Source organism: Balaenoptera borealis (genome assembly GCF_965194805.1).
Source record: "Balaenoptera borealis genome assembly, contig: HAP1_SCAFFOLD_550, whole genome shotgun sequence".
In the NCBI taxonomy this organism is placed as follows: domain Eukaryota; kingdom Metazoa; phylum Chordata; class Mammalia; order Artiodactyla; family Balaenopteridae; genus Balaenoptera; species Balaenoptera borealis.
Window position 1 is genome coordinate 283,647 of NW_028123647.1, and position 27,262 is coordinate 310,908.

Here is a 27,262-nt window from a genome sequence, read left to right on the forward strand (position 1 = left end):
ATTATTAGCGAATACTGTGAATAATTGTATGCCAATAAATTGGAAAACCTAGAAGAAATGGATAAAGTCCCCCAAACAGACAATCTAGCAAGACTGAATCGTAAAGAAATACATAATATGAACAGATCGATTAATGAGGAAGGAGATTTAATCAGTTCTCAAATATCTCCCAGCAAAGTAAATCCCAGGACCACATGGCTTCACTGGATTATTCTATCAAGTACTTGACAAGGCAATGTCTGAGATTGCTTGTGTCTGAATCACCTTGATGAGGGAGGTCTCTAGCCCTGTTTAGGCACCCGACATAGTTGGTCAGCCAGGGGACTGCGGTAGCTGTTAGCTGGCCCCCTTCTACGCTTTCCCCTTGGCAACGTTATTTCTGAAGGAATGTGGGTTCTTGCAAATGACTCTGACTCTTCCTATACACCATACATAGACCACATGCCCTTACTGCTCCCTTTAAAATGTCAATTTTTCCCTTTCATTGCTGGATTTTCCTGAAAACGAGTTGGTTGCCTGGCATTCTCCAAAGGTCACCAATAAGGTTCCTCTTTGTTGTTGCTATTGTTGATGAGTATCATTATGAACTCCTGGCTTTTGAACATGTTGGTGGGCTTCAAACCATTGTTATGTGGTGTTGAGCAGAGGAGTGAAATGATTTGACTTGCGCTCTGCTGCTGGGTTGAAAGCAGACAGGTAAGGGAGCCAGGATGAAAGCAGAGGGGCCAGCTGGACAGCAGTACAGTCCAGGAGATAGATGTTGGTATCTTGGCCAGGGTGGTGGTAATGGAGGTGGTGAGAAGTGGCTGGCTCCTGGACATACTTTGAGAGAGGGGCCGAGAGAATTTCCTGACCAGTTGGATGTGGAGTGTGGGAGAAAGAGAGCACGCCAGGCCCCCTCCGAGGTTTGGGGGCCGAGCAAGTGGCATTTGTGGGTCCAATGCCCTATCTGTGTTTACTTTCACTTCCAGTGCCACACAGGGAAAGTCCCAAGGTTGTGAGTAGCAGGACTGCCCTGACAGCGGGCCACACAGGGAAAGCAACGGCTCCTCAGAGGAGTTCATCTGAGGCCTGGTCGTAATCACTCCATCGTGGAGTGATCAGCCCTGGACGGATCTTTACTCGTAAGCGTGCCCTGAGACAACATGGAATAGTTAATGTACAAAAGGCACAGCCCACAAACCTGGAGAGCCTTAAGTATTACAACCCAAAGGAAGCTGGTTTCTAACAGTGTAATTACCATAATCCTCCCTCCCCACAAGCCACTGGTATGATTATCTGCTGGTTCCCTGTTTCAGTGGAATGTGTTAAAAATAAAATACCCTTAGTGAATCCACCTATGGGGAAGAGAATTGACACGATCTTATTTCTGCAGGTGCCGAAAAACTTCCAAATCTTTTCCCATGGTGAATTAGATATGTTGGAGGGGAGAATTTGTGGGCGGAGGGGTGAACAACAACACAACTCCTAGGAGTGAATAAAAGGTGAGGTATAACCAGGACACTTTCTAAGCGTGCCTGTGGCTTCAGTATCCAATACAGTAGATGTCAGAGCAAAGAAAATGAACAAGAGCCAAAGAGAGGCCTTACAGAATGATGAAAGGATCAGGACACCAGGGAGACATAAAGATCCTAAATGTGTATGAACACAAACAACAGAGCCTCAAAGTACATGAATCAAAACCTGGTGGAGCTGAAAGGAGAAAGAGCCAGATCTATAATTATAGTGGGGGCCTTCCACACCCACCTCCCTCTTAGCAAGTGACAGAATTACCAGAGAGAAAATCAGCAAGGATATAGGAGACCTGAATAACACAGGAAACTAACGAGATCTTCATGACATAAATAGAACAGTCCGCCCACCAACAGCAGAGTACAGGTTTTTCCCCGAGGGTCTCTGTAACATTCACCAAGTTAGACCATCTCCTCGACCATCAGACAAGCCTCAGTAAATTCAAAAAGAACTGAGGGACTTCCCTGGTGGTGCAGTGGTTAAGAATCCGCCTGTCAGTGCAGGGGACACAGGTTCGAGCCCTGGTCAGGAAGATCCCACATGCCGCGGAGCAGCTAAGCCCGTGTGCCTCAACTACTGAGCCTGCGCACTAGAGCCCTCGAGCCACAACTACTGAGCCCGCGTGCCACAACTACTGAAGCCCACGTGCCTAGAGCCCAAACTCCACAACAAGAGAAGCCGCCGCGACGAGAAGCCCGTGCACCACAGCGAAGAGTAGCCCCCTCTAGCCGCAAGTAGAGAAAGCCCGTGTGCAGCAATGAAGACGCAACGCAGACATAAATAAAGAAATTAAATTATTAAAAAAAAAAAAAGAAGAATTGAAATGTCCCAGAGTGTGTTCCCTGGCCACGATGGAATCAAATTAGAAACCAGTAATAGAAAGCAAAAAGAAGAATCCCTAAACACTTGGAAATGGTGGCTGACACATCATTCCAGGTTATCATTCACACCCTTGTTATAGAAGAGCTGAAGTGAGGAAGAGTTGCCTGCTGAGCTGAAAGGCATTTCAGGCTGGCCCAAAAGAGTGCTCACCCTGGCTCTTTCAAACAGAGTATTGTTCAGGGCAAGGCTGGAGGGAGGGAGACAGTTCAGGAGGCTGTGACATCAGTGCCACCTGACATTAAAGCTCCTAGTGCACCGGCAAAGGAAGTCCAGCTAGCTTGCTGGTTGTTAGTGGAATCGGTGTGGTGGCTGATTGGATTTGGGAAGCACGAGAGAGGTATTGGTGTGGTTGTTGGAAGGTCCTGAGAGAAGGCAAGATTCGGGTGCCTTCCTGGTACATATATGACTGGTGTCCAGTCTAACCCATGGACGCATACACCTCGGTTCCTTATCAGTCCTGCTCCACTGTGTTAAAAGTTTCAACGCAGTTGTCCTCTCCTCCCTCCTCCTTCTCCTCCCTCTTTCTCCTCCTTGTCCTCCTCTTCCTCATCCTGCTCCTCCTCGATTCTTCCCCTGATAGTGCCATCTGTCGGATAAGGCTGTCCTCTCTGCACAGGCAGAAGAGTGTCCTTTCTGAGGTTTGTGGGATTGGTCCCTTAGGCCAGGTTGGCACTGTGCCTGCCCTACCATCCTGTTAGCCTAAGACATGGTATGTGGTAAGTGCACCACAGATGTGTCTTCAAACCTGTATTTTTGTTCCTCTTTTCAGAATACAGTGATGGTGGTAGACCACCTCAAGGAAGAAAGAAAGGTTGTAGTTCTTTCCCAGGTAATTCTGGCAAGAGGAGCCCTCATTATGAACACGGTGGGGGTGAGCCTCAGCCCTCACACCTGCAGGAGGATGATGGAAACGTGGTGAAGAGGGATGTCCAGGAGGACCCCGAAGTAAGACAGTAAGTGACCAGGCAGCAGGGTTTGTACACAGCAGCCCCTGGGACTATGCACCTCTCTCACTCTCCGTGGACTTGTTTTTCTTCTGTCACTGCAAAACTGAAGCATGCTAGAAGTGAAATAATGGTTGAGCAATCCTAATTGTAGTGCTGGTGTCAAAGAGACGAGGGTGTACAGAAGACTTTCTTAGCACGTATGGCCACTCACCCTCCTTCTCTCCACATCCCCCCTGCAGCTCTCCCTGTACCATCCGAGGCAACGAGAGGAGTGTGAGATGGCACAGTGAAGGCCACATGCATATGACTGTGTGGGGAAACAGAAAACCTCTGGAGAGAGAAATGCAGGAGAACACACAAGATGGAACCCCAGGGAGCTGGTTCAGGGTCACCGTGAGTATCCTGAAAAATGTATGGAATGTGCAAGAGAGAAAAGTCAGGGGGAGTTGTGTTGGTCTCATGTAGAGACGCTGGTTTATTTCACTGGGGACAGCTTGTAAGCTGTCCTTTTTATGACCAGGAGTTAACAATCTTGTTCATCTAAGGGCAGATTCAGAGAAGCAGTGTAAAGGGAACAGGCTGACTGTGAGGAGAACGGAGGAGCCTGTCTCAGAGCAAAGATGGAAACTACTGCCAAGGATATGGAGCAACTCCACATTGGAGGTCTCAGTTTGGCAAGCTGAGTGTGGGAGATGGAGGGTCGAGCCTCTGGAGACCTTGTCTGAGGGGCAAGCAGTGTCTGCACTGGGTAGGATCTCCTGGAAATTTATAAAAGGAAGATCATCTCTGACACCTTGATTATTTGGAAGAGAGTTTGACTGGAGAGAAAGAGTATTTAGGAAATCCATATTACACACACCCATAAGAAATCATGCCAGTGGTCCCTTCTTTAGAAACCCTGTCAAGCTCAGTAGAAGGCCGGAAAAGAACAGGAAAAGGTTCGTCCTCCAGCCTAAATTCCCTGTTGTCTGTCCTCTCTCCCATCCCTTCTTTTCATCCTTAGATTCCTTCCAGGATAAAGTATGACAGGACATGGCTAATGAACTCAATCCAGAGCCATTGCAGTGTCCCCTTCACTCCAGTGGACGTAAGAGAGGATGCCGAAGCCAGACGCGTGGGCACAGGGAAGGGGGAGAGAGAGAGACCTGGTTCAGCAGGGTCTGTTGGCTTCTGATACTATTGCTGTTGCATTCAATCCCTGTAGTTCCACTTTATGCACAATGGGGCTCAGTTCTTTGTCCAAGAAGCTAGCACTGCCTCTGCATTAATGGATGTCAGCAACAAGATTTGTGACGAGGAGAGCCGAAAGGTGTGTGTTGCGGGCATTACCTGTACCTCATCCTGAGGAAGGAGTACAGGCCAGGGGCTGGTTCTCTTCTTTGGAACTAGAGTTCCTGGTGCTTACCCCACCTCTTCTTCCTGCAGATATCTGTGTTTGTCAGGCCCTCCGCTGCTCCCTACTCTGTGCGGGATAAGTTGAAGCCAGAAGAAATGGAGCAGCTAAAAGTAATGCAGACTCAAGGCATTTTGTGTGCCAGCGCTCAGACCCACCTCTCCTTCCTCCAGCCCACCTTCCCCCTCGCCCCTGATTTCCTTGCCACCACCACAGCCTCAGAGCGGCTCTCTCCATCTCTCACTCCGCAGCTGACCTTGAGCAAACGATTTGATGTCTCCCAGCAAGCTCTTGACCTCCGGAGGCTCCGCGATGACCCAGGTACGGCTGACAGCAGTAATTCTAGGGTGGGTGAGGGCAGAGGGGTCTTCCTGGAGGGAGACTTAGGGATGGTAACGTGGGGAGGGGCTGGTGCTGGCCCCAGACCCCACTCAGCCATCTGATTCCCTCCCCTCTCCTTCCTGAAGACTTGGTGGGCCATGATATTGATATAATTCTGAATCGAAGAAACTGCATGGCTGCCACCCTGCAGATCATCAAAAAGAATTTCCCTGAGGTGAGGCTGTAGGCCCAGTGCTGGTATTAGGGTAGGGGGTGGAAGAGATGGGGTGGAGGGCAGATTTGTCTCCAAGGTCCTAGATAGTAACCTTCACTCTACCTCTTCTTGCCCCAAAGCTGTTGTCCTTGAACTTGAGCAGCAACAAACTGTACCAGTTGGATGGCCTGTCTGACATTATACAGATGGCCCCCACGGTCAAGATCCTGAACCTCTCCAAAAATGAGGTGAGAAGAGGGAGCCAGGTCAAAGTTGGGTTGAGAGTGGGGGGGGCGTGTTAGTGGCCATCAGAGTGATGACAGGAGGCAGGTGAAGGTACCTGTGGGGGAGGGAGGGGGCTGGGGGTGCAGAGAGCCGGATGTCCCTCTTTCCCTGGGATTCCTTTTCCCACTTCCGCCCCATATTTCTCAGCTGAATTCTGTGTGGGAGTTGAGCAAGATGCAAGGGCTGAAGCTTGAAGAGCTGTGGCTGCAAGGGAACCCATTGTGTGGCACCTTCCCAGACCAGTCCACCTATGTAAGGTCAGTGTGAACACCCTGTCACCCTTCCTGGTGACCTTCACCCGTGGGAGCCTAGACTATCTGTGACAGTGCCCCTTTGCCAAAGGTGGCAGCCCTGGTCTTCTGGGAGGATCACAGGCCCCACCTTCTGCTCTCTCTGTGCCTATCACCGGTGAGGAGTTTCCTTCCCCTGACCTGCTCACCTCTGCAGGGGCTCTGGGGTCTGTTTCCAGCTCTCTGCGCCCAGCTATATTCCGCCAAGGCCTCCCAAGAGTGTGCCGCAGGAAGCAGGGCTTCTCCTCCTCACCAGGACCAGGAGCGACCAGCCTTGATCCAGATGCTGGCGCCCTGGACTGAGAAGGGTCCTCCAGTCCAGGCCCTCTTGCTGAGAGAAGCCTTCCTTCTTCGTGCTGAGATGGCGTTTGCCTCCCCTGTTCTGAGAGGGGCCCTCTTTCCCTTCCTCCAAAGGGGACCCCCCTCGTCTCCCAGGTTGACATGGGGGCTTTCGTGCGCCATGCTGAGGGCTGAGGCCGTGGGTGGCTGCTGTCATGACATCCATTCTGCTGGCCCAATGCCAGGAGCTGGAGCCTCCTTGGGAAAAAGCAGGGCTCCTTGAGTCAAGGGGCCAGACGTGGGCCCCCGCCAGTGATCAGAGGGCTTCCTGAGGCAGGAGTGGAAGGCAGAGGGCAGAGGTGGTAGAGGAGACAGAAGGACAGGGCTCTCAGGGGCACTTCCCATCCCTCCCTGCACACGTCACATCATCCCATCTGGTCCTTCACAGGAGCCCTGGGCAGCCTGAGACAGGTACGATTCCTCAGATAAAGAACGAACTCAGACAGGTGCAGGGGTCATCAGGAGAGAAGACGGTGATCATAAGACTGGGCCACGGATCCTCAGCCCCATACTGAGCTGGGACCTGACCCTTTCCTCATTCTGGGGGAGATGTGCCCTCATGGCGGCCCTGTTTCCCATGCCCAAGTCTGGCTGAACTCACACAGGTGACAAAGTTTCAACCAGCATCCAGTGGGGCCCCAGCCCAACATGTGCATATTTTCCATTCCTACCTGGTGTGTCTGGGCGATTCTGGGGCAGGTGAAGAGCCGCAACAGGGGCGCCGTTTCCCCTTTCTTCTCTCTTCTTCCCTGACCCCGACCACGGGAGAGCTTCTTTCCCTTCCCTTTGTTTTCTCTCTCTCCCTTGTCTCTGTGCCCCTATGTCTCTCTCATCTCTCCCCTCCTACCTTCACTCCCTTTCTGCCTTCATCCCCTCCATCTCCCTCCCTGAGCCCCACCTCACTCACCTCCCTGGCCCAGCATCCTGGGCCATCCCTGGGGGGTGTCCGGGTCTTGCCAGAGTGCTGGACCCCCAGTGAGGTAGCAGAGCCCCGGGCTCCCACCCCATTCCCTCTTCTCCCCACAGCCTTCAGTGGGGCCCTGGAGGAAGGAAGGGAGGAGAAGGAAGCCCTGCAGTATGGGTTTGAAATGCTGCTCCCTGTGGCACTGGAGAAGAGAGTGCGAGTAGTCTGGGTGGGAGCTACCCAGGCGAAGGAGAGGAAGGGAGGGAGGGAAGGAATGTTAAAGTGAAGGTATTGAGAGAGATGAGGAGACAGTGCCTTTCAGACAGTAAGATGACAGATGCTCAGTGCTCAACAGGGAAGTGGACCGAAAACCCTTAAAATCAGAAGCAGAGGTGGGCAAAGGGCGCTGCTGGATGGGCCAGAACACACTGATCTCTGTTTATGGTATTACTGTTTTAACTCAAAGGAAGCATTGCAACCTTGAACTATCAACCACCTCTTCTCTATTTTTGGTTTTGGACAGGGCCATCAGAGAATGTTTCCCGAAGTTGTTATGCCTGGTAAGTGCCTACGTAGATCATTGTCTCTTACGAATGTCGGTGGCCTCTGCACCTGCCCTCAAGCCCTTTGGGTCTTGCCTAGATCACATATTAGCATCAGAACCTTAACCATTTTGGGGGGCATGGACTCCTGAAAATGACATGGATAGACTTGCTGGAAAAATACCCATAAATACACACACGCACACACACAAGTTGAATATAACACTAGAGACTTCCAGGACCTCATGATGAAGACATCCAGTGTAAGCTTTCCCATGGAATTTCCAGGGCCCTTTCACACCTGATCTCTGACCCTCACCCTCCTGGGCCCATCCTTTTCCCGGATCATCCAGGGCAACTCCCCTGGTCTCCACTCCTGACTTCCTCTTCCCTTCTCCAGGATGGCCAGGAGTTACCGTCACCAGTTACCGTTGATGTTGACACTCCCTGCGTATTAAAGCCCTGCAAGGTGAGGAAGAGGATCAAACAACATTTGGGGTGTTGCAGGGAGGCTTTATCCACTGCATAGTCTCAAATGCCATTTGATTCCAGGGCAGCTACTTTGGATCTGATGAGCTGAAGAGACAAGTCCTGCAATTCCTGCAGCAGTAAGTACCTCTGGGAAGCTGAGCAAGGGTGGAAAGGCGAGGACAGGTGAGGCCACCTAAGCACAGGTCTGCTCAGGGGAGTTTCCAAGTCTCATTTGAGGTCCAGACCACAGAGATAGACTGTCCTCATTGCTCCCGCTCAGGTTCTACTTGATCCATGACTGTGGAGACCGACAGGGTCTCGTGGGTGCTTATCACGAGGAGGCCTGCTTCTCCCTGACCATTCCCTTCCACCCCGAGGACCCAGCCCCGTGAGTATCACAGCACAGGCTCTGCTCCTGGGCCGTGTGGCTCCCCAGGAGACACAGGCCAGCTCCTGCAGACACCCACCACCCACTGTTGCTCTTTGTCTCCTAGAAGCAGCTTGTGCGAGTACTTCAAGGACAGCCGGAATATGAAGAAGCTCACGGACCCCCGTGAGTGGGTGATGGGAAGACTGGGTGGGAAAGGGCGGTGAAGGGGTCAATCATAGGGCCCAGGCCGTGGCAGCCCCAGACCGTCGCTCGCTTCCCCTCCCCTCACAGACCTGCGGGTCCAGCTGCTGAAGCACACAAATCATGTCATTGTGCACACCCTCTGTGTGTTGCCCAAGACTCAGCATGACTTAAGCTCCTTCGTGGTGGACACGTGGTTCCAGACGGTGAGCGCCTGCTTCCTCCCTCGGGCGGGCCCAGGAAGCCGCAGGTGGGTAGGAGGTGCAGGTGGTGACTGGGCGCCTGGGCTCTTCCCTTTCAGGAAACGATGCTCTGCTTCTCCGTCAGCGGGGTGTTCAAGGAAGGTGAGTGTGTGTAGATCCCCACCCCAGATGCCCCACTGCTGCCTCCCCCTGGCCAGGCTCACTCCCAGAACCACCCAGCTTCCCTGACCCCTTCCCTTCCCTTCCCCTCCCCTCCCCTCCCCTCCCCTTCCCCACTGTGTTCTCCAGCCCTCATGCTTCCCACAGACAAACCAGGTCTGAGCTGTGTCCATGCCTGTCTGCCCTGCACACCCTGGGCGTTGGGGACACAGGCTGCGGAGTTTGGTGGCTCTCATCCCAGATACTCACTCTGAGAACTTGGGCCTTTACTTAACCTCTCAGTTTCCTCATTTGCAAAATGGGGTAGTAGTATCCACCTCTTGGGCGGCTGTGAAAAACGCATCCCGTGAACCTGTGTAGTGGTTGTCAGGGGCCCTGTCACTGGGCGCAGACTGCTCCTATAGTTGCCCACCCGATTCCCGACACCCTGGCCCCCGTGAACAAATGCCCTCTCAGCATGAGTGTCCAGTCACAGCCTGACTGGGGACCGCCGGTTGAGCGTGTACAGCACGTGCGGCTCTAAGGGGTACTGTTGTTTGTTTGCTGTTGAAGTGGAAGGAAGTTCTCAGGGCTGTGTGCGTGCCTTCACCCGGACCTTCATCGCTACCCCTGCCAGCTACTCCAGGTGAGAGCCCTGTTGTGGGCGGGAATGCCCATCCCCGCCTGGGCTCAGGGGCTTGGGAATGTGGTGGCACAGACCTTAGGTTTACTCGTTATTGTGGAAAGCCAGCAGGGAGATCTCAGGAGCAGTCTAGCCTAGTGGTTAAGAAGAGCATGGGCTCTGGAATCGGCCTATGCGTTCTCTCCTTGACCCAACACTCACTCGCTGTGTGACCTTGGTCAAGTCACATGACCTCTCTGTGACTCAGTGTCTTCTTCCGAGAATGGGGATCAGAGCGTCCACCCCTTGGGCTGTGGTAAAGGGTAAATGCAAAATTGCCCATGGGTTGGGGATAAACCTATAAATCGAGTGAGGGTGGTGGACAGTCTCTCCAAAGGTGGGCTCTGTGGGGAGGGCCAGAGGGACCAGTCAAGGAACCCGGGAGACAGACACAGGAGGGGCGTGGGAGGAACCTGGCTGCTGAGTGCCAGTGGGAGCAGAGTCAATATTGGGGGTGTGGATGTCCATCCAGCAGTTGTCTGAGGGCCCACTTTTCCTTCAATCTGCGCATCGTGAATGACGAGCTGTTTGTGAGGGACGCCAGCCCCAGTGAGACCCAGAGTGTGTTCTCCATCCCAGTGCCTACGCCCACCTCCAGCTCCATGCACACCCTCTCCCAGGGGCAGCAGGACATCATGCAGTCGTCCTCCACCCCACCTGAGGTGAACCTCTAGTGGAATCAGAAGTGAGTGCTGGGTTTGCGTGGGCATAGGAGGGAGCTGGGAGGAGTAGAGGGGTGATTAATGGGAACTTGAAGGTAATTATTTTACATCTATTTTTTTCTTACAAACGTTTAGTTGTGAGACATTCCCTAATTTCATACTAATACCTTTCCATGTATTATAAAATACAGGTTTCCTATCTTATATATTGTTTTGAAACTTCTTTTGTTTATTATTAGTACCAGCATTTCCTCTCAGTATATGTGAAGCTACATTATTCTTTCTAAGATCAATATATTAAACAATTGAATTCCAGGAAGCCATAAGCTATTATTGATAGGCATTTACCTTTTCGCTTCTTTTTCAGCATTACATGCTGTGGCATCTGCTCATTCTGGTACATACATGTTGGTAAACTTGAAGGCGTGCTCTTGTAGCATAGATTTAGCTGTGACGTTGTGTGGTCAAGTGTCTCCAGTTTGGTCCTAAGGGAGGTCATCTATCCTCCCCCACTACAGGTGCTTTCAGTACGATGACTAGACTATACCAGAACTAAAAACTTCTTTACTCATTAAAAAGTCAATTCTGAGAATTCAGAGATAAGAAGAAATAGACCTCTAGGGTTTCAGGAAGGTGAAGGCGGACAGAAGTCAGGTGCCCTGGGGTTGAAACTCAACGGCTGCTGGCTCTGCTGACATCCCAATTCTTTCTCTTTACTTTCTTCAGCCCAAGGGCAAGATTCCAGATGAATTTTGAGATGAGACCCTCATCCACTGACCTGGGATCTTGAGAACAAAACTCTGCAAATGAGCCTTTAGATGTCATTTTCATCCTCCTCATATTTGTTACCTCTCTTCTCTTAACTGAAGCCATATCCATGACTAAGCTTGCAGTCCAGCTAATCAGGAAACCAAAGTTTACCGTGTAGGCCTGCCAGTTGTCCTGTATTTTTCCCACGCATGATCCTTGTTTATCTTTATATTAAAGAGTAACATTGCACATTGTATGTTGTGTGTCTTGGATTGCTCTTCCCCTGACCCAACCATGAGTTAGTGGGGCCAGGACCAAAAGGTCCCATCTCCCACATCATCCCTGGCAGTCTCTAGCATTTATAGCCGACCTATACAGTGCTTGAAAATTATAGAGTAAGGACTCCATTCCTGGACTACCCTAAAATCCAAGCTTTGCCTCCTGATAACCTTCTCTCCACCACTTCAGTACTCACAAGTTGTGACCGTTCTGATGTTCACTTCTATAAACAAATATAACGTATTTAGCAAGTAAAGTACCATATTTACTCTAATAATTATGGTATTCTTAATCATTTAACAGGTCTAAAACTGTGCTAACATTTTTATTAGGTTCTTAGGTTGTGTAACTAACACTATTTTCCCCACAACTCCTATGTTGTTTTTTTAACTTATTTACTTTGAAATAATTATTGATTTACCAAAAGTTGCAAAAAACTGTGTAGAGAGGTCATGTATACCCATCACTCACCTTCTCCTAATAATAACACCTTGTATTACTTTAGTACAGTATCGAAACTAAGAAATGGACATTGGTACAGTCCACTGAGCTTACTACAATTTCGCCATTTTACATGCACTCATTTGTGTGTTAGAACACCTGTGAATAATACTTATATATATAATTCCATGCACTTTTACCAGCTATGTAGGTGTTCTAACTATCACCACAAACAAGATCAAAAACTGTTTCATCACCACACGTTTCCCTCATGTTAGCCTTTATAGCCACACCCACCTTCTTCCTGATCCCACATCCCTAAACTCTGTCAGACACTATTATAATTTCCTAAATGTCATAGAAATAGAATCATATAGTATATTATCTTTAGGAATGAATTTCTTTCACTCAGCATATCTCTCCTGGGATCCATCCAAGTTGTAAAGTGGGTCTATAGTCTGTTCCTTTGTATTGCTGAATAGGATTCCATGGTGTGAATGTACCACAGTTTGTTTAGCCATTCCCCCGTTGAAAGACATCTGGGCTATTTCCACTTTTTAACTATTGTGAGTAAAACTGTGATGAACTTCATGTAAAGGTTTTTGTGTAAACATAAATTTTCATTTCTCTGGGTAAACGGCCCAGAGTGCAACTGCTGTATCATATGGTAATTGCGTATTTCGTTCCGAAAACCCTGCCACATTGTTTTGCAGACGACCTGTACCATTTTGCATTCCCATTGGCAATGTATGAGTGACTCAGTTTATCCAGTGTTGTCTGCATTTGGTTTTGTCACTGTTTTTTTCAGCCATTCTGATAGGGGGGGTTAATATTTCATTGTGCTTTTAATTTGCATTTCCATGATGGCTAAAGATGTTGAATAGCTTTTCCTAAGCCTATTTGCCCTCTGTTCATGTCTTTCATCCATTTCATAATTGGATTAAGAGGCAAGAAGTTATCTCTATAGAGAGCTGCCCTGGCTCTGGCTAACAGGCAGAGTAAGAGAATATGAGGCCCCTCGAGACTCACTTTTCTTGACAGGGAGGGCAGAAGTGGGGCTGAAGCTATTAAATGTTCCTCAAATTAGGACGGAACTTGGATATGGAACAGGATTAAGAGGTGGGGGCATCTCTGGGTCCATCTGTGGAGATCTGGATACGGCAGAAAAAGAAGGGGGATGTGGGGCAGAGGAAAAACAGTGGAAGGAGGGAGATACAGGGGGATGCCTTCTAAATGATGCTAGATTCATCACTCTCAGCCTGCTCAATGGAGTGCAAAAAACTACTCTCCTAGACATGTGGTTTTCAACTCTGCATATCCATTAGGATCCCCTCTAATGCTCAGATTCAACCAACTGAATCAGAGCCTCTAGGGGTAAGCCCAGTCATCAGTATCTTTAAGGTTCACCTCAGTTGATTCTAATGAGCTGTCAAAATTGAAAACCTTATCTGACGGTGTATTAGTTTGCTATGGCTGCCATAACAAGATACCACAGGCTGCGTAGCTTAAACAACAGAAATTTATTTCTCACAGTTTTAAAGGTTGGAAGTCCAAGATCCAGGTGTCCACAGGTTTGGTTTCTTCTGAGGCCTCTCTCCTTGGCTTGCAAATGGCCTCCTTCTTACTCCTTCTTCACATGGCTGTCCCTCTGTGCATACACACCCTGGTATCTCTTTATGTGTCCTAAGCTCCTCTTATAAGGAAACCAATCATATTGGATTAGTGTCTACCCTAACGGCCTCATTTTAATTTAATCACCTCTTTAAAGGCCCTATCTTCAAACACAGTCACATTCTGAGGTACTGGGGGTTAAAGCTTCAACATATGAATTTGGGTAGGCCACAGTTCAGTCCACAACAGATAGTATGAGAAATACCTTGGTCTGAGAAATTCATCTCCCTTTTAGCTACCTTCCTGGAACTACTATACAACACTTCTGCCATCACCTCATTAGGTAGAAGTTGGTCATGTGACCATTGTTGGCTGCAAAGCAGGCTATAAATGTGGTCTTTTACTGGAAACATTACTGTACCAAATAAATTTGGGATTCTTTCATTAAGAAAGAAGGAGAATTGGTATAGAACATATGCTACACTTTCATACCCAAGGCAGCTAGAAGCACTACCTCAATTATCATGTCCTTTCTACCCAGTTTTCCAACCACAGTTTTCATGGGTTCAAACAAAACTGCTGCTTCAGGGACACCTGAGCTCACTCTCCCATCCTCCCAAATCCCATGTCCCAGACTATGCCTGAGTCCTCACAACTTAGCATGTTTAATCTACGTCATTCACTCACTCATTCATTCATTCAACAAATATTTATTGGTTACCAATGATATGTGAGGCACTGTGATAGGCACGGGAGATAAATCAGAGAACCTGACAGACAGGGTCATGGTTCTCATGGAGCTCACATTCTACAGGGGTTGATACACTCAAGGTTTAAGAGCCATTAAGAAAATAATATGGGAAAATGTGACAGAGAATGACTAGGGTGGGGAAGGCAAGGAAGGATGTTCTGAAGACGTAACTTAGATTTAATATTCAAATAACAACAAGTACACAGTCAGCAGTGGGAAGATATAGGAGCTGAGCCCTCGAGGCAGAGGGAAGAGCAAGACGAAGGGCCCTAAGATATGGGCAAGCTTGGCAGTTTTAGGGAACAGCTTGTATGCCAGTGTGTATTGGGAGGACAGTGTTAGAAAATGAGGTGAGAATGGTAGGAGGGGCCCAATAACAGAAGGTCCTGTGGGCCATGGTAAGGACTCTGGGTTTTGTTCTTATTATGATGGAGCCATTGGGTGCTTTCTGAAAGGAAGGGAAGTTATTATTATCATCTACTTTATTAAAGCTCATTCTAAATGTTCTTTGGAGGACAGACTGAAATAGAGCAACTGTAAGATCAAGAGACAAGATTAGGAGGCTACTACCCACATGACAGTGAGAGGTGACAGTCTCGTAGACCACAGCCGTAGCAATGGAAGGGGTGAGATGGGGTTTGAAATGAGATGTATCTCGGAAGTACTTAACTTGTTGATGAAGTTCACGTTTGTGGTAAGGGATAGAGAGGGATTAAGTGTGTCCCTTGGAATGTGGATTTTTGCAGCTGGGTTAGGGCGGTTTTCTTCGATGGGGAAGTGAATGGAGGACCAGTTTCGGTGCAATGCCAGGAAACTGACAGTTCTGTTTTGACCATGTCGTTTGTGGAGCCTATGAAAAATCTGGGTGGGGAGCATGTGGTTGGATGTATAAGTCTGGAGATCCTGAGAATATTCTTGGCTGTGGCAAAAAAAAAAAAACCCAAAACAAAACAAAAAAACAAGCATGCAAGCAAAGAAATGAAAAACCCAACTGTACAGTTCAATCTGAAAATACAGGTTGATTCCACATATGAGCATGACACAGCTCTAGATTCTGGAAGGGATACAAAGACATATTAAAAACCAACTTCACTGAGCTATAATTTATGTTCAACATAAAGCATCCATCTTTTTTTTTTTTTTTTTTTTTTTGGCTGTGCTGCGCAGCTTACAGGATCTTAGTTCCCCAACCGGCGATCGAACCTGGGCCCCTTGCAGTGAGAGCGCCGCGTCCTAACCACTGGACTTAGCTATAAGGCTAAGGCGCTGGCCTGCCAGGGGCTACTAACTGTCAGAGAAGAAAGATATATGTCTGGAATATAACTATCATTCATCCACTTATTCATTCATTCATGCACCTAGTGCATGTCAAGATTAGTGCTAAAAAGGGAAGATAGAACCATGAAAAATTTCAGGCAATGTCTCTGTCTTCCTGAAGATTAGGAGTCGAAATAGAGAACTGCAGGTGGCTCTGGTTGCTAAATAGTAAGGGAGGTATTTGGTGAGATAATTGGGCCCCCAAAAGGTCTAACCCCAGTGCACAGAAGCAACTTTTCCCCTTCTGCATGTCTCATAGACAATGCTGTGGCATGACCTAGAATATAGAGCTGTGAGAATAGAATGAACTTGAACATTCTCTGCATAAATGGCTGAGGAAACAGCTTTCCAAACCTTCCACCCAGCAAACAGCCCTGATTATGTGCAGAAGTATATCTCAATTTCATTGAATTCTCACAGTTGGAGTTGTATGACTAATTATTTTATCTCTGTATCTAATTAAGAAGCTGAGGTTAAGAAGGGTCAAGTATCTCGGAAGAAAACAGCAGATCTATTGATGATAGGAAAGTGTTAGATTTTACGCTGTGAGCTATTAACTAGTGTGGAATACTCGTTCCCATCCTTTAGGTCCAGGCTGAGGTAGTAGCAATGCAAATTTCTCAGTCAAATGCCTGGGATTCATTGGTCATTAGAGAATTTTAGGAACTGGAGAAGCTATAGGAAAGTGAAAGCCTAACATACCATCCTCCTGCCTGCTCCGCATCATTGTTCCTGCCTCTGCTCTCTTGTTTTCTATGATAACGTCATCTTAACATTAGGTTTTGTTATTGACTGAACTGTGTTCTCCCAAAATTCATATACTGAAGCCCTAATTAGCAGTGCCTCAGAATGTGACTGGATTTGGAGATAGGGCCTTTAAAAGGTGATTAAGTTAATTTAAGGCTCTTAGGGGATACGTTAATCCCATCTGACTGGTGTGCTTATAAGAAGAGGAGTTTAGGACACACAGAGAGACAGCAGAAGTGTGTACACACAGAGGGACAACCACGTGAAAAAGCAGCAAGAAGATGGCCATCTTCAAGCCAAGGAGAGAGGCCTTAGAAGAAATCACCCCTGCTCACACCTTGATCTTGTACTTCCAGCCTCCAGAACTGTGAGAAACAAATTTCTGTTGTTAAGCCACTTAGTCTGTGGTATTTTTGTTGTGGCAGTCTGAACAGTCTAATACAGGCATTATGAACGTGTTTCAGTAGGTCATGAAGCAGGTAGAGTAGACTGTCAGGATGAAAATAAAGTGATGGTAAAAAATACCAATGATCAGTAAAACTGAAAGAAACGTGGTTAATTTGTATTACTATCAGGCAAAATAGGCATCAAGCAATTGCAACAAAGAAGGCCACTATCAAATCATAAAAGAAAATGTATTAAGAAGTTTAAAAATTCTGAACTTACACTCACCTGATAACATATCTTCAAAAACATATATAGCAGTAAGTAACGAAGTTACAAGTAACAGAAAGTAAAATCCACTTTTGTGTATACGATAAGGAAATACATTTGCTTATATAACTGAGAGCCCAGAGGTAGAGGAGACTTTAGGTTAGTTGATCCAGTGACTCAAAGATATAAAGACTCAGGCCCAATCTTGAACCAATGACTGTGGCTAGGGACATAGGATTATTGATTGAGATCTAGAGTAACTCTGGTCTCACCCTTGGAACTAGCAGTCAAATTCCCCCCAAACGTGACTGTATGAGGGAGGAAATGCACTCATGAAAATTTGAGACCAGTTAGGAAGAAGAATGTATATTGCGTAGGTAAACAAAAATGTCACCTTCAGGCACCATTTGAAAGCACAATTACCAATATGAGCATAATACCCACAATACTCAAGCGCAAATGGTTTTCAACTACTATGTCTTTCCAGGTAACAGATACTTCTATTCAGGAAATACCTACATTGAATTAGTGAATGGGTAGTTACAAAGCACTAGAGCTCTCACCCCTGCAGTAAGTTTAGGAAGAACCGCAAAGGCATCCATGGTAGCGTACTTAAATCTCATTTTCTTTCTCAAATTTTTGGCAAAGCTTTTTCTTTACTATCGTACTTTGATATTATTGTGTCAGGATAGTTTCACTAGAACGGAATGGATTCTTTATAGCTACAATTTTATCAAGTATTACCATTCTGTAAACATACAACACAGAGTTCATAGAGATATGAAAGATGAGAAGCAAGAAAATTGTCAACATTTATGATCAGCAACAATTTTCTTTAAAGAGCACCATTAAATTTCAATATGGGATAGCTTTAAAAACTTCAAGCTTTTAGAAGAAATTCAGTCTCATAAAAATGTAATAAAATTAAAGAACATCTTCTGTTAATGTACATACTTGTAAATATGTAAAAAGGAGTATTCCTCGTGAACACTAGCCCAAGAACCACCGCAGCCCTGCCGCCTGGCATACCAGGACCCAGCACATACACCAACAGGCTGGCACCAGCTCTGGGACACACTGGGCCCCTCAACCAGCTGCTCCTGGATCTGGCCCCACTCACCAGTGGGATGACGCCAGCTTTGGGACACCCCAGACCGCATACCCAGCCATGTCAGGAACTGGCCCCACACACCAGCAAACCGACACTAGCTTCAGGACTCCAAGGCCCTGCAGCCAGAGACCCAGGAACCTGGCTCTGCCCACCAGCGAGCCAGCACTAGCTCCACGACTCCCTGGGCCACAGCCCCACCCACCAGCAGGCCAACACCAGTTCCAAGACACCTTGGACCCCTCAGCCAGCTGCCCTGGGATCCAGCCCCACTCAACAGTGGGCCATCACCAGCTTTTAGACACCCCCAAACCCTGGAGCCAGCCATGTGGAACTGGCCCTGCCCACCAGCAGGCTGACACTAGATACAGGACCTCTAGCCCCCCCCACCACCCACTGCAGAGCCTAGCACCACCCACCAGTGGGCCAGCACTAATCCCGGGGCTTCCTGGGGCACTGCAGCCAGCAGCCTCCTGACCCAGCCTCACTCACCAGTGGCCACCAGCCTCTGCACAAAGCAGGGCCTGGCAACCCACTGGACCCGGGGACAGCCACACCTACCCCACCACCCACAGTAGTGTGCCGGTCACAACAGAAGGACACACGCAGCCCTAACAGGGGGCACCCTTAGAGCATATAGCTCTGGTGACTAGAGGGGAGAGTTCGGCTGGGACACACAAGACATCTCCTACAAACAGCCACTTCTCTGCGGTTGGGAAATGGAGCCAACCTACCAGATACAGAGAAATAAAATAGCAAATTGGACAAAGTGAGGCAACAAAGGAATCTAATCCAAACCAAGGAACACGATAAAACCCCAGAAGAAGAACAAAGTGAAGTGGAGATAGGCGATCTACCTGACAAAGAGTTCAGGGTAATGATCATAAAGATGTTCAAAGAACTCAGGAGAAGATTGGATGAACAGAGTGAGAAGTTTTTAACAAAGATTTAGAAAATATGAAGAAGAACCACACAGAGAAGAATACAGTAACTGAAATGAAAAATACACTACAAGGAATCAACAGTAAATGAAATGATGCAGAGGAATGGACGAGCAAGCTGGAAGACTGAGTAATAGAAATAACTGAAGCAGAATAGAAAAAAGAAAAAAGAGAAAAAGAAATAGGACAGTTTAGGAGACCCCTGGGACAACAGCAAGTGTACTAACATTTGCATTATAGGGTTCTTAGAAGGAGAAGAGAAAGAGAAAGAGAAAGGGGCAGAGAACATATTTGAAGACATGATAGCTGAAAACATCCTTAACCTGGCAAAGGAAAGAGATATCCAGGTTTAGTAAGCACAGAGAGTCCCAAACAGGGTCAAGCCAAAGGAGACCACACCAAGACACACTGCAGTTAAAATGGCAAAAATTAAAGATAAAGAGAGAATATTAAAAGCAGCAAGGGAAAAGCAACAAATAACATACAAGGGAACTCCCATAAGGCTATCAGAGCAACTGGAATGAATCCAACTGGATCACGGTGTATGATCCTTTTTAGTGTATCGTTGGACTCGGTTTGCTAATATGTGGTTGAGGATTTTTGCATCTATATTCTTCACAGATATTGGCCTGTAATTATCTTTTTTGGTAGTGTCTTTGTCTGGTGTTGGTATCAGGGTGATGGTGGCTTCATAGAATGAATTTGAGACTGTTCCCTCCTCTTCAATCTTTTGGAAGAGTTTGAGAAGTATAGGTATAAGTTCTACGTATGTTTGGTAGAATTCACTGGTGAAGCTGTCTGGTACTGGACTTTTGTCTGCAGGGAGGTTTTTTTGGTTTTGTTTTAATTACAGATTCTATTTCACTTCTAGTGATTGGTCTGTTCAAATTATCTGTTTCTTCTTGACTCAAATTTGGCAGGCTGTATATTTCTAGAAACTTGTCCATTTCTTCTTGGTTGTCTAATCTGTTGGCATATAACTGTTCATAGTATTCTCTTATGTTTTTTGGTTTTTGTGGGGTTTTTTTTTTGTATTGTTGTGGTATTGGATGTTGCTTCTGTTTCATTTCTTTTTTTGTTTATTTGGGCCCTTTCTCTTTTTTTCTTGGTGAGCCTGGCTAGAAGTGTGTCGATTTTGTTTGTCTTTTCAAAAATCTAGCCCTTGGTTTTATTGATCTTTTCTATTTTTATCTCTATTTTATTTGTTTCCCTCTGATCTTTCCCAAAGAACTGACTTTGGGATTTTTTTTGGTTCTTCTTTTTCTAATTCTTTCTCTCTTTTTGTTTTTTTGAGATTTTTTCTTGTTCCTTGAGGAAGGCCTGAATCGCTGTGTACTTCCCTCTGAGAACTGCTTTGGCTGCATCACATAGATTTTGGAAGGTTGTGTTTTCATTGTCATTTGTCTTGAGGTACTTCCTGATTTCTTCTTTGATTTCATCATTGACCCACTGGTTTATTGGGAGCATGTTGTTCAGTCTCCATGTATTCGTTCTTTACCCATTTTTCTTTCTGTGGTTGATTTCTAGTTTCATAACATTGTGGTAATACAAGATGCTTGAAGTCATTTCTATCCTCTTAAATGTGTTGAGGTTTGTTTTTTGACCTAGTACGTGGCCTCTCCTAGAGAACGTTCCTTGCACGCTTGAAAAGAATGTGTATTCTGTTTATTTGGGGGATGTAGTGTCCTGTAGATAGAAATTAAGTCCAAGTGGTCTGTTGTGTCATTTAGGGCCTCTGTTGCCGTATTGATTTTCTGTCTGGAAGATGTGTCCATTGATGTCAGTGAGGTGTTAAAGTCTCCTAGTATTATAGTATTCCTGTTAATTTCTCCCTTTATGTCTGTAACTATTTGTTTTATATATTTAGGTGCTCCTATATTGGGTGTATATATGCTAACAAGTGTAATATCCTCTTCGTTATTGATCCCTTTATCATTATATAATGTCCTTGTTTGTCTTTATGGACTTTGTTTTGAGTCTGTTTTGTCTGATATGTGTATTGCTAACCCCGCTTTCTTGTTGTTTCCATTTGCATGAAATAGCTTTCCATCTCCTCACTTTCAATCTGTCTGTGTCTTGTGCCCTGAAGTGAGTCTCTTATAGGCAGCATATTGTAGGTTCTTGTTTTTGTTTTTGTTTTTTTATCCATTCAGCCACTCTGTCTTTTGATGGGAGCATTTAGTCCACTGATATTTAAAGTAATTATTGATAAGTATGTACTTACTGCCATTTTAAACCTTGTTTTCCAGTTGACTTTGTAGTTCTCTATATCTTTCACTTTTGCCATTTTAATTATGCTACGTCTTGGTGTCACTCTAATTGGGTTCTTCTTGTGTGGGACCCTGTGTGCTTCCTGTACCTGGATATCGGTTTTCTTCTTTAGGTTTGGGAAGTTTTCAGCCATAATTTCTTCAAATACATTTTCTATCCCCTTTTCTCTCTCCTCTTCTTCTGGTACCCCTATTATGCATATGACTGTGCACATTATGCATATGATTATGCATATTATGCATGCTTTATATTATCCTATAGATCTCATTTGTTTTCTTCATTTTTAAAAATTTGTCTTTCTGTCTGCTGTTCTGATTTGGTGATTTCCATTATTCTGTCTTCCAGATCACTTATTTATTCTTCTGCTTTGTTTAGTCTGCTATTTATTGCTTTTAGTTTGTTTTTCACCTGGGCAATTGAGTTGTCTAGTTTTGATTGATTTCTCTTTATAGTTTCTAGTTCCTTGTTGCAGTGATCTGCATTTCTATCAATAATCTTTCTTAATTTCTTTAGCCTTTTTCTTACCTCCTTTCTGAATCTGGGGTCTAGTAGACTGGTGAGGTCTCTTTCATTATTTGTTCCTTCAGGGGATTTCTCTTGTTCTTTCCATTGGGGATAGTTCCTCTGTTTTCCATTCTACTTAACTTTCTTTGTCTCTGAATTTAGGAGAAGCATGAATCTACCGTGTTCTTGAAGAGGATCCCTGTGTAGACGGTATGAGTCCAATATCTTTGGTGCAAGGGCTGGTTTTGGTGTGGGTGCTTGCCACGTATTTCCTTAAAGTGTGCTGGCCCTTGTTCCCTTGATAGGGGGTGTGTTTGAAGTTGTGTTGACCAGAGCCTGCACTGGTTGTTGGCTGGGGCCTCCTCTTTGCTCTATGGCTGTCACAGCCCTGTTGGGGCTGGGGTCTGCTTCCCAGCTGTTGGAGTAGAAGCCCTGAGGGTCAGGTTCAGTCAGGTTCCACTGCCCCTGAGCACATGCCCTGATGCAAAGGAGGTGACCACTGAAGCAAATGAGGTCCGTGTGGTCACCGCAAACCTATGTGCCTCCCGTGCAGGCATCCATGGTTGTGCTCAGAAGCAGCCCAAGGTTGCATCCCTTTCTCTGTTGTGTTCATTCCAGACTTAGTGCTGGGCTGTGGTGTGGAGTAGGCTGGTGCTGGGGGCCGGGGCCCTGTGGCTGCAGGAATTGAGGTGGTTGTGCCGCTGCCTGCAACCTGGGCTGCCTCTGTGGCAGACCTCTCCCAGGACCCGTCAGCTCCAGATCTGGCTCCAAGCTATGGTGTAGAGTGAGCGGGGCCAGTGTGCTCCCACCGTGAAATGAACGGCTGCATACTCCTGCCCAGAGCCCGTCCAACCGAGATGCAGTGCCCAGCTGCTGTGCCTTTCCGTGGCGCCATCTGGTGCACGTGCTGGCAAAGTCCACCATGGCCAGACCTGCCCCCACTGTGTGCACACTGACAATGGGCACTGTGGCAGGACCTGCCCCCACTATGTGCGGGCTGACAATGGGCTCCTTGGTTTGGCCCAGACCATACCCCAGGCCCTCCGGGCTGTCTCCACACATCTAGATCGAGTCCTCTCCCTGGACCTGCCTACCTAAGAGTCAATGCTCAGCTGCTGTGTGCATCTGTGGCCCCACCACCTTGTGTGTGCTTTGGATTGGGAAGTGCAGCAAGGCAGCAGCCGCCAGTGCCAGTCTCTCTCTGCCCTGATTGTTCGCAAGCCAGCATGCATGCACTCCTTGTGGGTAGAATTTAGGCTTTTCCAGCCCCTCCATCTATCCCGGCGGCTTTTCCAGCAGGCACGGGGGCTCCCTGGGGTAAGGGTCTGCCTATGTGTACCTTTCCTCCTTTACAGATCTCTCCCAGGGGTGCCAGGACCGTCCTCATGCCTTTGAAAATTTTTTCTGTCCTTCCTGGATATGTAGAGATATTCCTTGCAGCTTTGGTTGTGTAGGAGATCTTCTGCCAGTTTCCAGTTGGTTGTCTGCGAGAATTGCCTCACATGTAGGGGTATTTTTAATGTGTTTGTGGGGAGAGGTGAGCTCCACATACTCCTCCTCCACCATCTTGATCCCCCTCCCTATTTGAGAGACTTTGAATTGCATCAAAGTGTCCCATATAAAAACAGATACACTAGACTAAATTAGAATTTCAGAATCCAGTGATAGTCAACTATTGCAAGTGCCTGTCAGTTTTTAGAGAGCACAGGATATGCCGTGTTTGTCCAGATTTCGTGGGGAAAAAAAAGGTAGAGCATCATGTACATTTTAGATTATCATTGGACCCAAACAGGCTACATGAAGTAGATAATTCAAAAATCATCTGGTGATGTTACGGAAATGTAAAGTTCATTGATAGAACTTAGTCCTCAAAGCCTGCTTTTATTCTAAAGAAAACTGGCAAAGGTCACTCATTTACATCATATGGGAACATATCCACCAGCAGTAGATGGCAGTGTGATATCGTAACAAGAAAACAATGTGGCTGTTTACGTAAAAACCCGTCTCACACTACTCTCAAAGACTATATTTAGAATTATTTGGGGGGTGTGGCAAAAAAATAGTTACAATGAGTGGATAACAAGAGCCAAGCTAGGACCACTTCAATTCTCTCTGTCTAATAATTTTTAAAGCCTTGAACCACACTTATGTAATTTGTAAATGGTCTTCACGCGGATGGGACTTTCAAACTGTACCAGAGAATCATACCATCACAAATGACACAGTTTATGAGCAAAATCCCTGTAAGGAATCCCTGCCTTCTCGCCCCTTTCCATCCTTTGGCCTCAAAAGAAGTTTTCACTGTGGATGTAGTTTTCTGTTTCCAGGCTGTGGTAGTCCCCAAGAATGAGCTCAACCCCTAGAGCTGTTAAAATTTACACTGTGCTGGGGGAAGGGAGCACACTGAGTACTCTGACAGGGAGCACCATCTACAATTGTTTCTCTTCTTTCCCACTGCTTGACACTGACAGTAAAGTCACTTCTAGTTAATTAACGAGTTTCTTAAAGGAACAAAGAAAAACATGTTTCGATTACCATTTCTATAAAGGTACAGCAATATCTGGTAAGTTCTCTTGGATAACGTTACCAGATTAAGTCAATTTTACTTTCTGAAAGTAAATTCACATAGGATCTCTACTTGAGTTGTACATATCTGTGTTTGAACCAAAAGCATTTGAGTATTTGTGTTTAATTTAGCAGCATCACAAATGTCTGTTGTTCCCCTTTCCCATTTCTCTGTGTTAAACAATGCCTCTAGCACTCACCTCCAAAACAGAAATATAAAAGAAGTAAAAGTTGTTCCCAGTAAACCTTGCCAAACAACATTCAAGAAGAATAGCTTATCAGCCTGCCTCACCTAAATAGACACAGCACCTGATACATGCAGTGCCTAAACTGCCTAGCTCATATAAGCTGTGTTCATACAGGTGTTTATCCATAGCCTTAGCGTCCCTTCCCCAATGTATGTTAGAAGGAGCTGACGGGCACCCACTGGTGTAACTAAGTATATTTTTTTAATCCTAAAATAACTCCTGGAAATCATCGCAGGGAAAGAACAAATGATACGACCATTAGTTCTGACAGGAGAATATCTGACCCTTCCAAAGAAAGGTTATAATTAGAACTCCAGGGTTTGTCTTTTGGTGAAAGAAGGTGAACTCACAATCACCGTTAGTGGATTTGTCCATTACAGAAACTACAGTTGGGACAGACATCAGGTCTTGATGTCAGAGTCCATCCAGTGATTGTACACAGATGCTTCCTAAATCCATCTTGAGGTTTCATAATAGGCTCTATTGTAAACATGTGGCTCCATTTTCATACCCTGCATTTACATGTGTCCCATAAATAATTTTCCAAAATTATCTAAGTAACACCAATGTACCCAAAGAGAGTCACTCCAAAAAATCACTACTTCCTTCAGTAGGCTTAGAACTACAAACACAGTCTGTTATCCTTACTAGTATATTCAAATTTAACCATGGTGCAAAATTTGGTCTGTTGTATTTTCTTCAGGTCATTTATGTAGCCATGCCACGTTGCAGGGTGCCAGCAAAATAATCCCACTGCTTGTAGAGCATTAAGTTTGCCTAAGCCAGCAAACGAGCAAGATCACATCAGATCTATGTTGGATATACAGACAGATCTTCAGTTTTCCACACAAATCAGCAAAAGAGGCGTTTGTAAAACTGCAATTAAAAAAAACACAAACCAAAACTATATTGTATATTCTCCTTTCCCTTTCTCTGTCCTTTCTGGAAAGATGCAAACAAAATATAAGTGCAGTAATATCTAATTCCGATTCTGCTCATTTTTAACTTCTGGAATTCCGTTAAGAGCCATAAAGTCTGCAATATTTCTCTTTAGAGAAAAAGAGCCATAAAGTCTGCAACATTTCTCTTTAGAGAAAAAGAGCCATAAAGTCTGCAATATTTCTCTTTAGAGTGTTTAAAAATAAAACAAGGAAACGTTTTCAACTAACGTCTAGCATTTTATACCACCTTTTATATACACAAATACTTCACTTATTAAGGATAAGTTTATATTTATACCTTAAAATGAATCCGAGGGCCTTAACTGGCTTCAGCTTGGATTAGTTCTAATTACTGGTAGTACTGGAAATTATTTAAATGGCACTTTAAAGAGGTCCTCTATGATCTCCACTTTTCAGTAACTGCAGATGGCTTTCCAGTTAGTCTGAATAAGGAAGACTGAATTATTCTTAATTTTCTTTGGAGAATCTTGTGGGTGATCAAAACACAAAGTCTGGAGCCAGGGTGCCTGGGAGTAAACCCTGGTTTGGCACCTACAGGTTCAGTTACCTCTTAGGCAAGTGACTTAACACATCTGTGCCTCCACTTTCTCATCTGTGAAAACTGGAATAATAATCATAGTACCTAGTTTATAGAATTGCCACTATTAAAGGAGTTGACGTTTTAAAGTGCCTGACACATAGTAATCATTATATACATTTTTTTTCCAAATTAAGAGCTAAAATTCACTTATTGAGTTTGCTTTCATTTCTCTTAGACTTGCATGGAATTACGGCAACAAAGCTTACCTGTACCCACTGCTTAGGTTTTTGAAGTGGTCCTTAAAATATGGCAATGCTTATGGATTTAGGGAGGACCTAGTCCATTGCTATGTGTTAATTTATGTGTTAAATTTCACGTGTTATTAGGGAACAAATCAGCACATGAAAGAAGCACATTAGCACATTAAAAAGAGGTTGGGGCAGGTGAAGCCAGCTTGTGTTCTGCGGAAGATCATCCGGAGGCACCACCATCAACGGGAAGCCCAGGAATGTGGGCAATCTCAGCTCTCCAGGTCTCGTGAAGAGAACGGCCTCCTGAAACAGGCAGCCGGGAGAACCCTACTGTCACTATCCTACACTCAGGAGGCTGACCCAGCTTTTGAGCACCGTGGGCTCCTAAGGCTATGGTCACGTGGATGCGGCCATCAAGTGGCAGGCCCAGACGGTTATGTGGCAGGCCCAGACCGACTGGTCATGCCAGCACCATGAGCCCTTAAACCCTGAGCTCATGTAGTCTCTCTGGACCTATTGCCAGTATGATCATGTGGTAGATCCAGCTTTTCAAGTCGCTAGAGCATGGCAGACTCCTAAACCCTGCCCATCATGTGGATTCATCCTGTCATGTGGCCCTCACTAGCTAGTGGCATGTGGAAGCCTCAGCCCTCCAAGTCACAAAGGTGACCCGCTTCTGAGAGTCGTCTGGATGCTATGGTCGGTCACATATCCCCCTTGGTCACATATCAGGCTCAGCCATCTCTATCTCGTGAAGATTGCTGGCTACCAGAATCTTCAGATGCCTGAGTCAACAGGGATGTGGCCGCTTCCATCACATGGCAGGCAAAGCGCCTGCAGTCATGTGAACACCGCACCGCACCTAGCTTTCGGCTGTTGGTCGTGTATATTCTACGGTCACGGGACATGCTGTGGTGTCTTGAGGCTCAGTTCTCTCGGTCACAGTTCAGGATTGAGGGCTCCTGAACCCCGAGGTCACCTGCATC

General features: G+C 46.2%; 1 protein-coding gene across 1 annotated transcript in view; it reads left to right on the forward strand.

The window, feature by feature from the left end:
* Positions 1-710: 710 nt before the first annotated feature.
* The window catches only part of LOC309621505 (nuclear RNA export factor 2-like), a gene marked incomplete at its 5' end in the record, with an annotated part of 34,674 nt that continues 8,122 nt past the window's right edge, over positions 711-27,262 (forward strand). The window contains 15 exons of the mRNA XM_082408942.1: positions 711-905; positions 2,563-2,731; positions 3,164-3,339; positions 4,546-4,650; positions 4,767-4,847; positions 4,986-5,055; positions 5,202-5,290; positions 5,410-5,517; positions 5,702-5,806; positions 7,611-7,647; positions 8,344-8,488; positions 8,595-8,653; positions 8,762-9,015; positions 9,586-9,863; positions 10,170-10,356. Coding sequence (XP_082265068.1) covers positions 711-905; positions 2,563-2,731; positions 3,164-3,339; positions 4,546-4,650; positions 4,767-4,847; positions 4,986-5,055; positions 5,202-5,290; positions 5,410-5,517; positions 5,702-5,806; positions 7,611-7,647; positions 8,344-8,488; positions 8,595-8,653; positions 8,762-9,015; positions 9,586-9,863; positions 10,170-10,356 — 2,058 coding nt within the window. The remainder of the gene's footprint in view (positions 906-2,562; positions 2,732-3,163; positions 3,340-4,545; positions 4,651-4,766; positions 4,848-4,985; positions 5,056-5,201; positions 5,291-5,409; positions 5,518-5,701; positions 5,807-7,610; positions 7,648-8,343; positions 8,489-8,594; positions 8,654-8,761; positions 9,016-9,585; positions 9,864-10,169; positions 10,357-27,262) is intronic.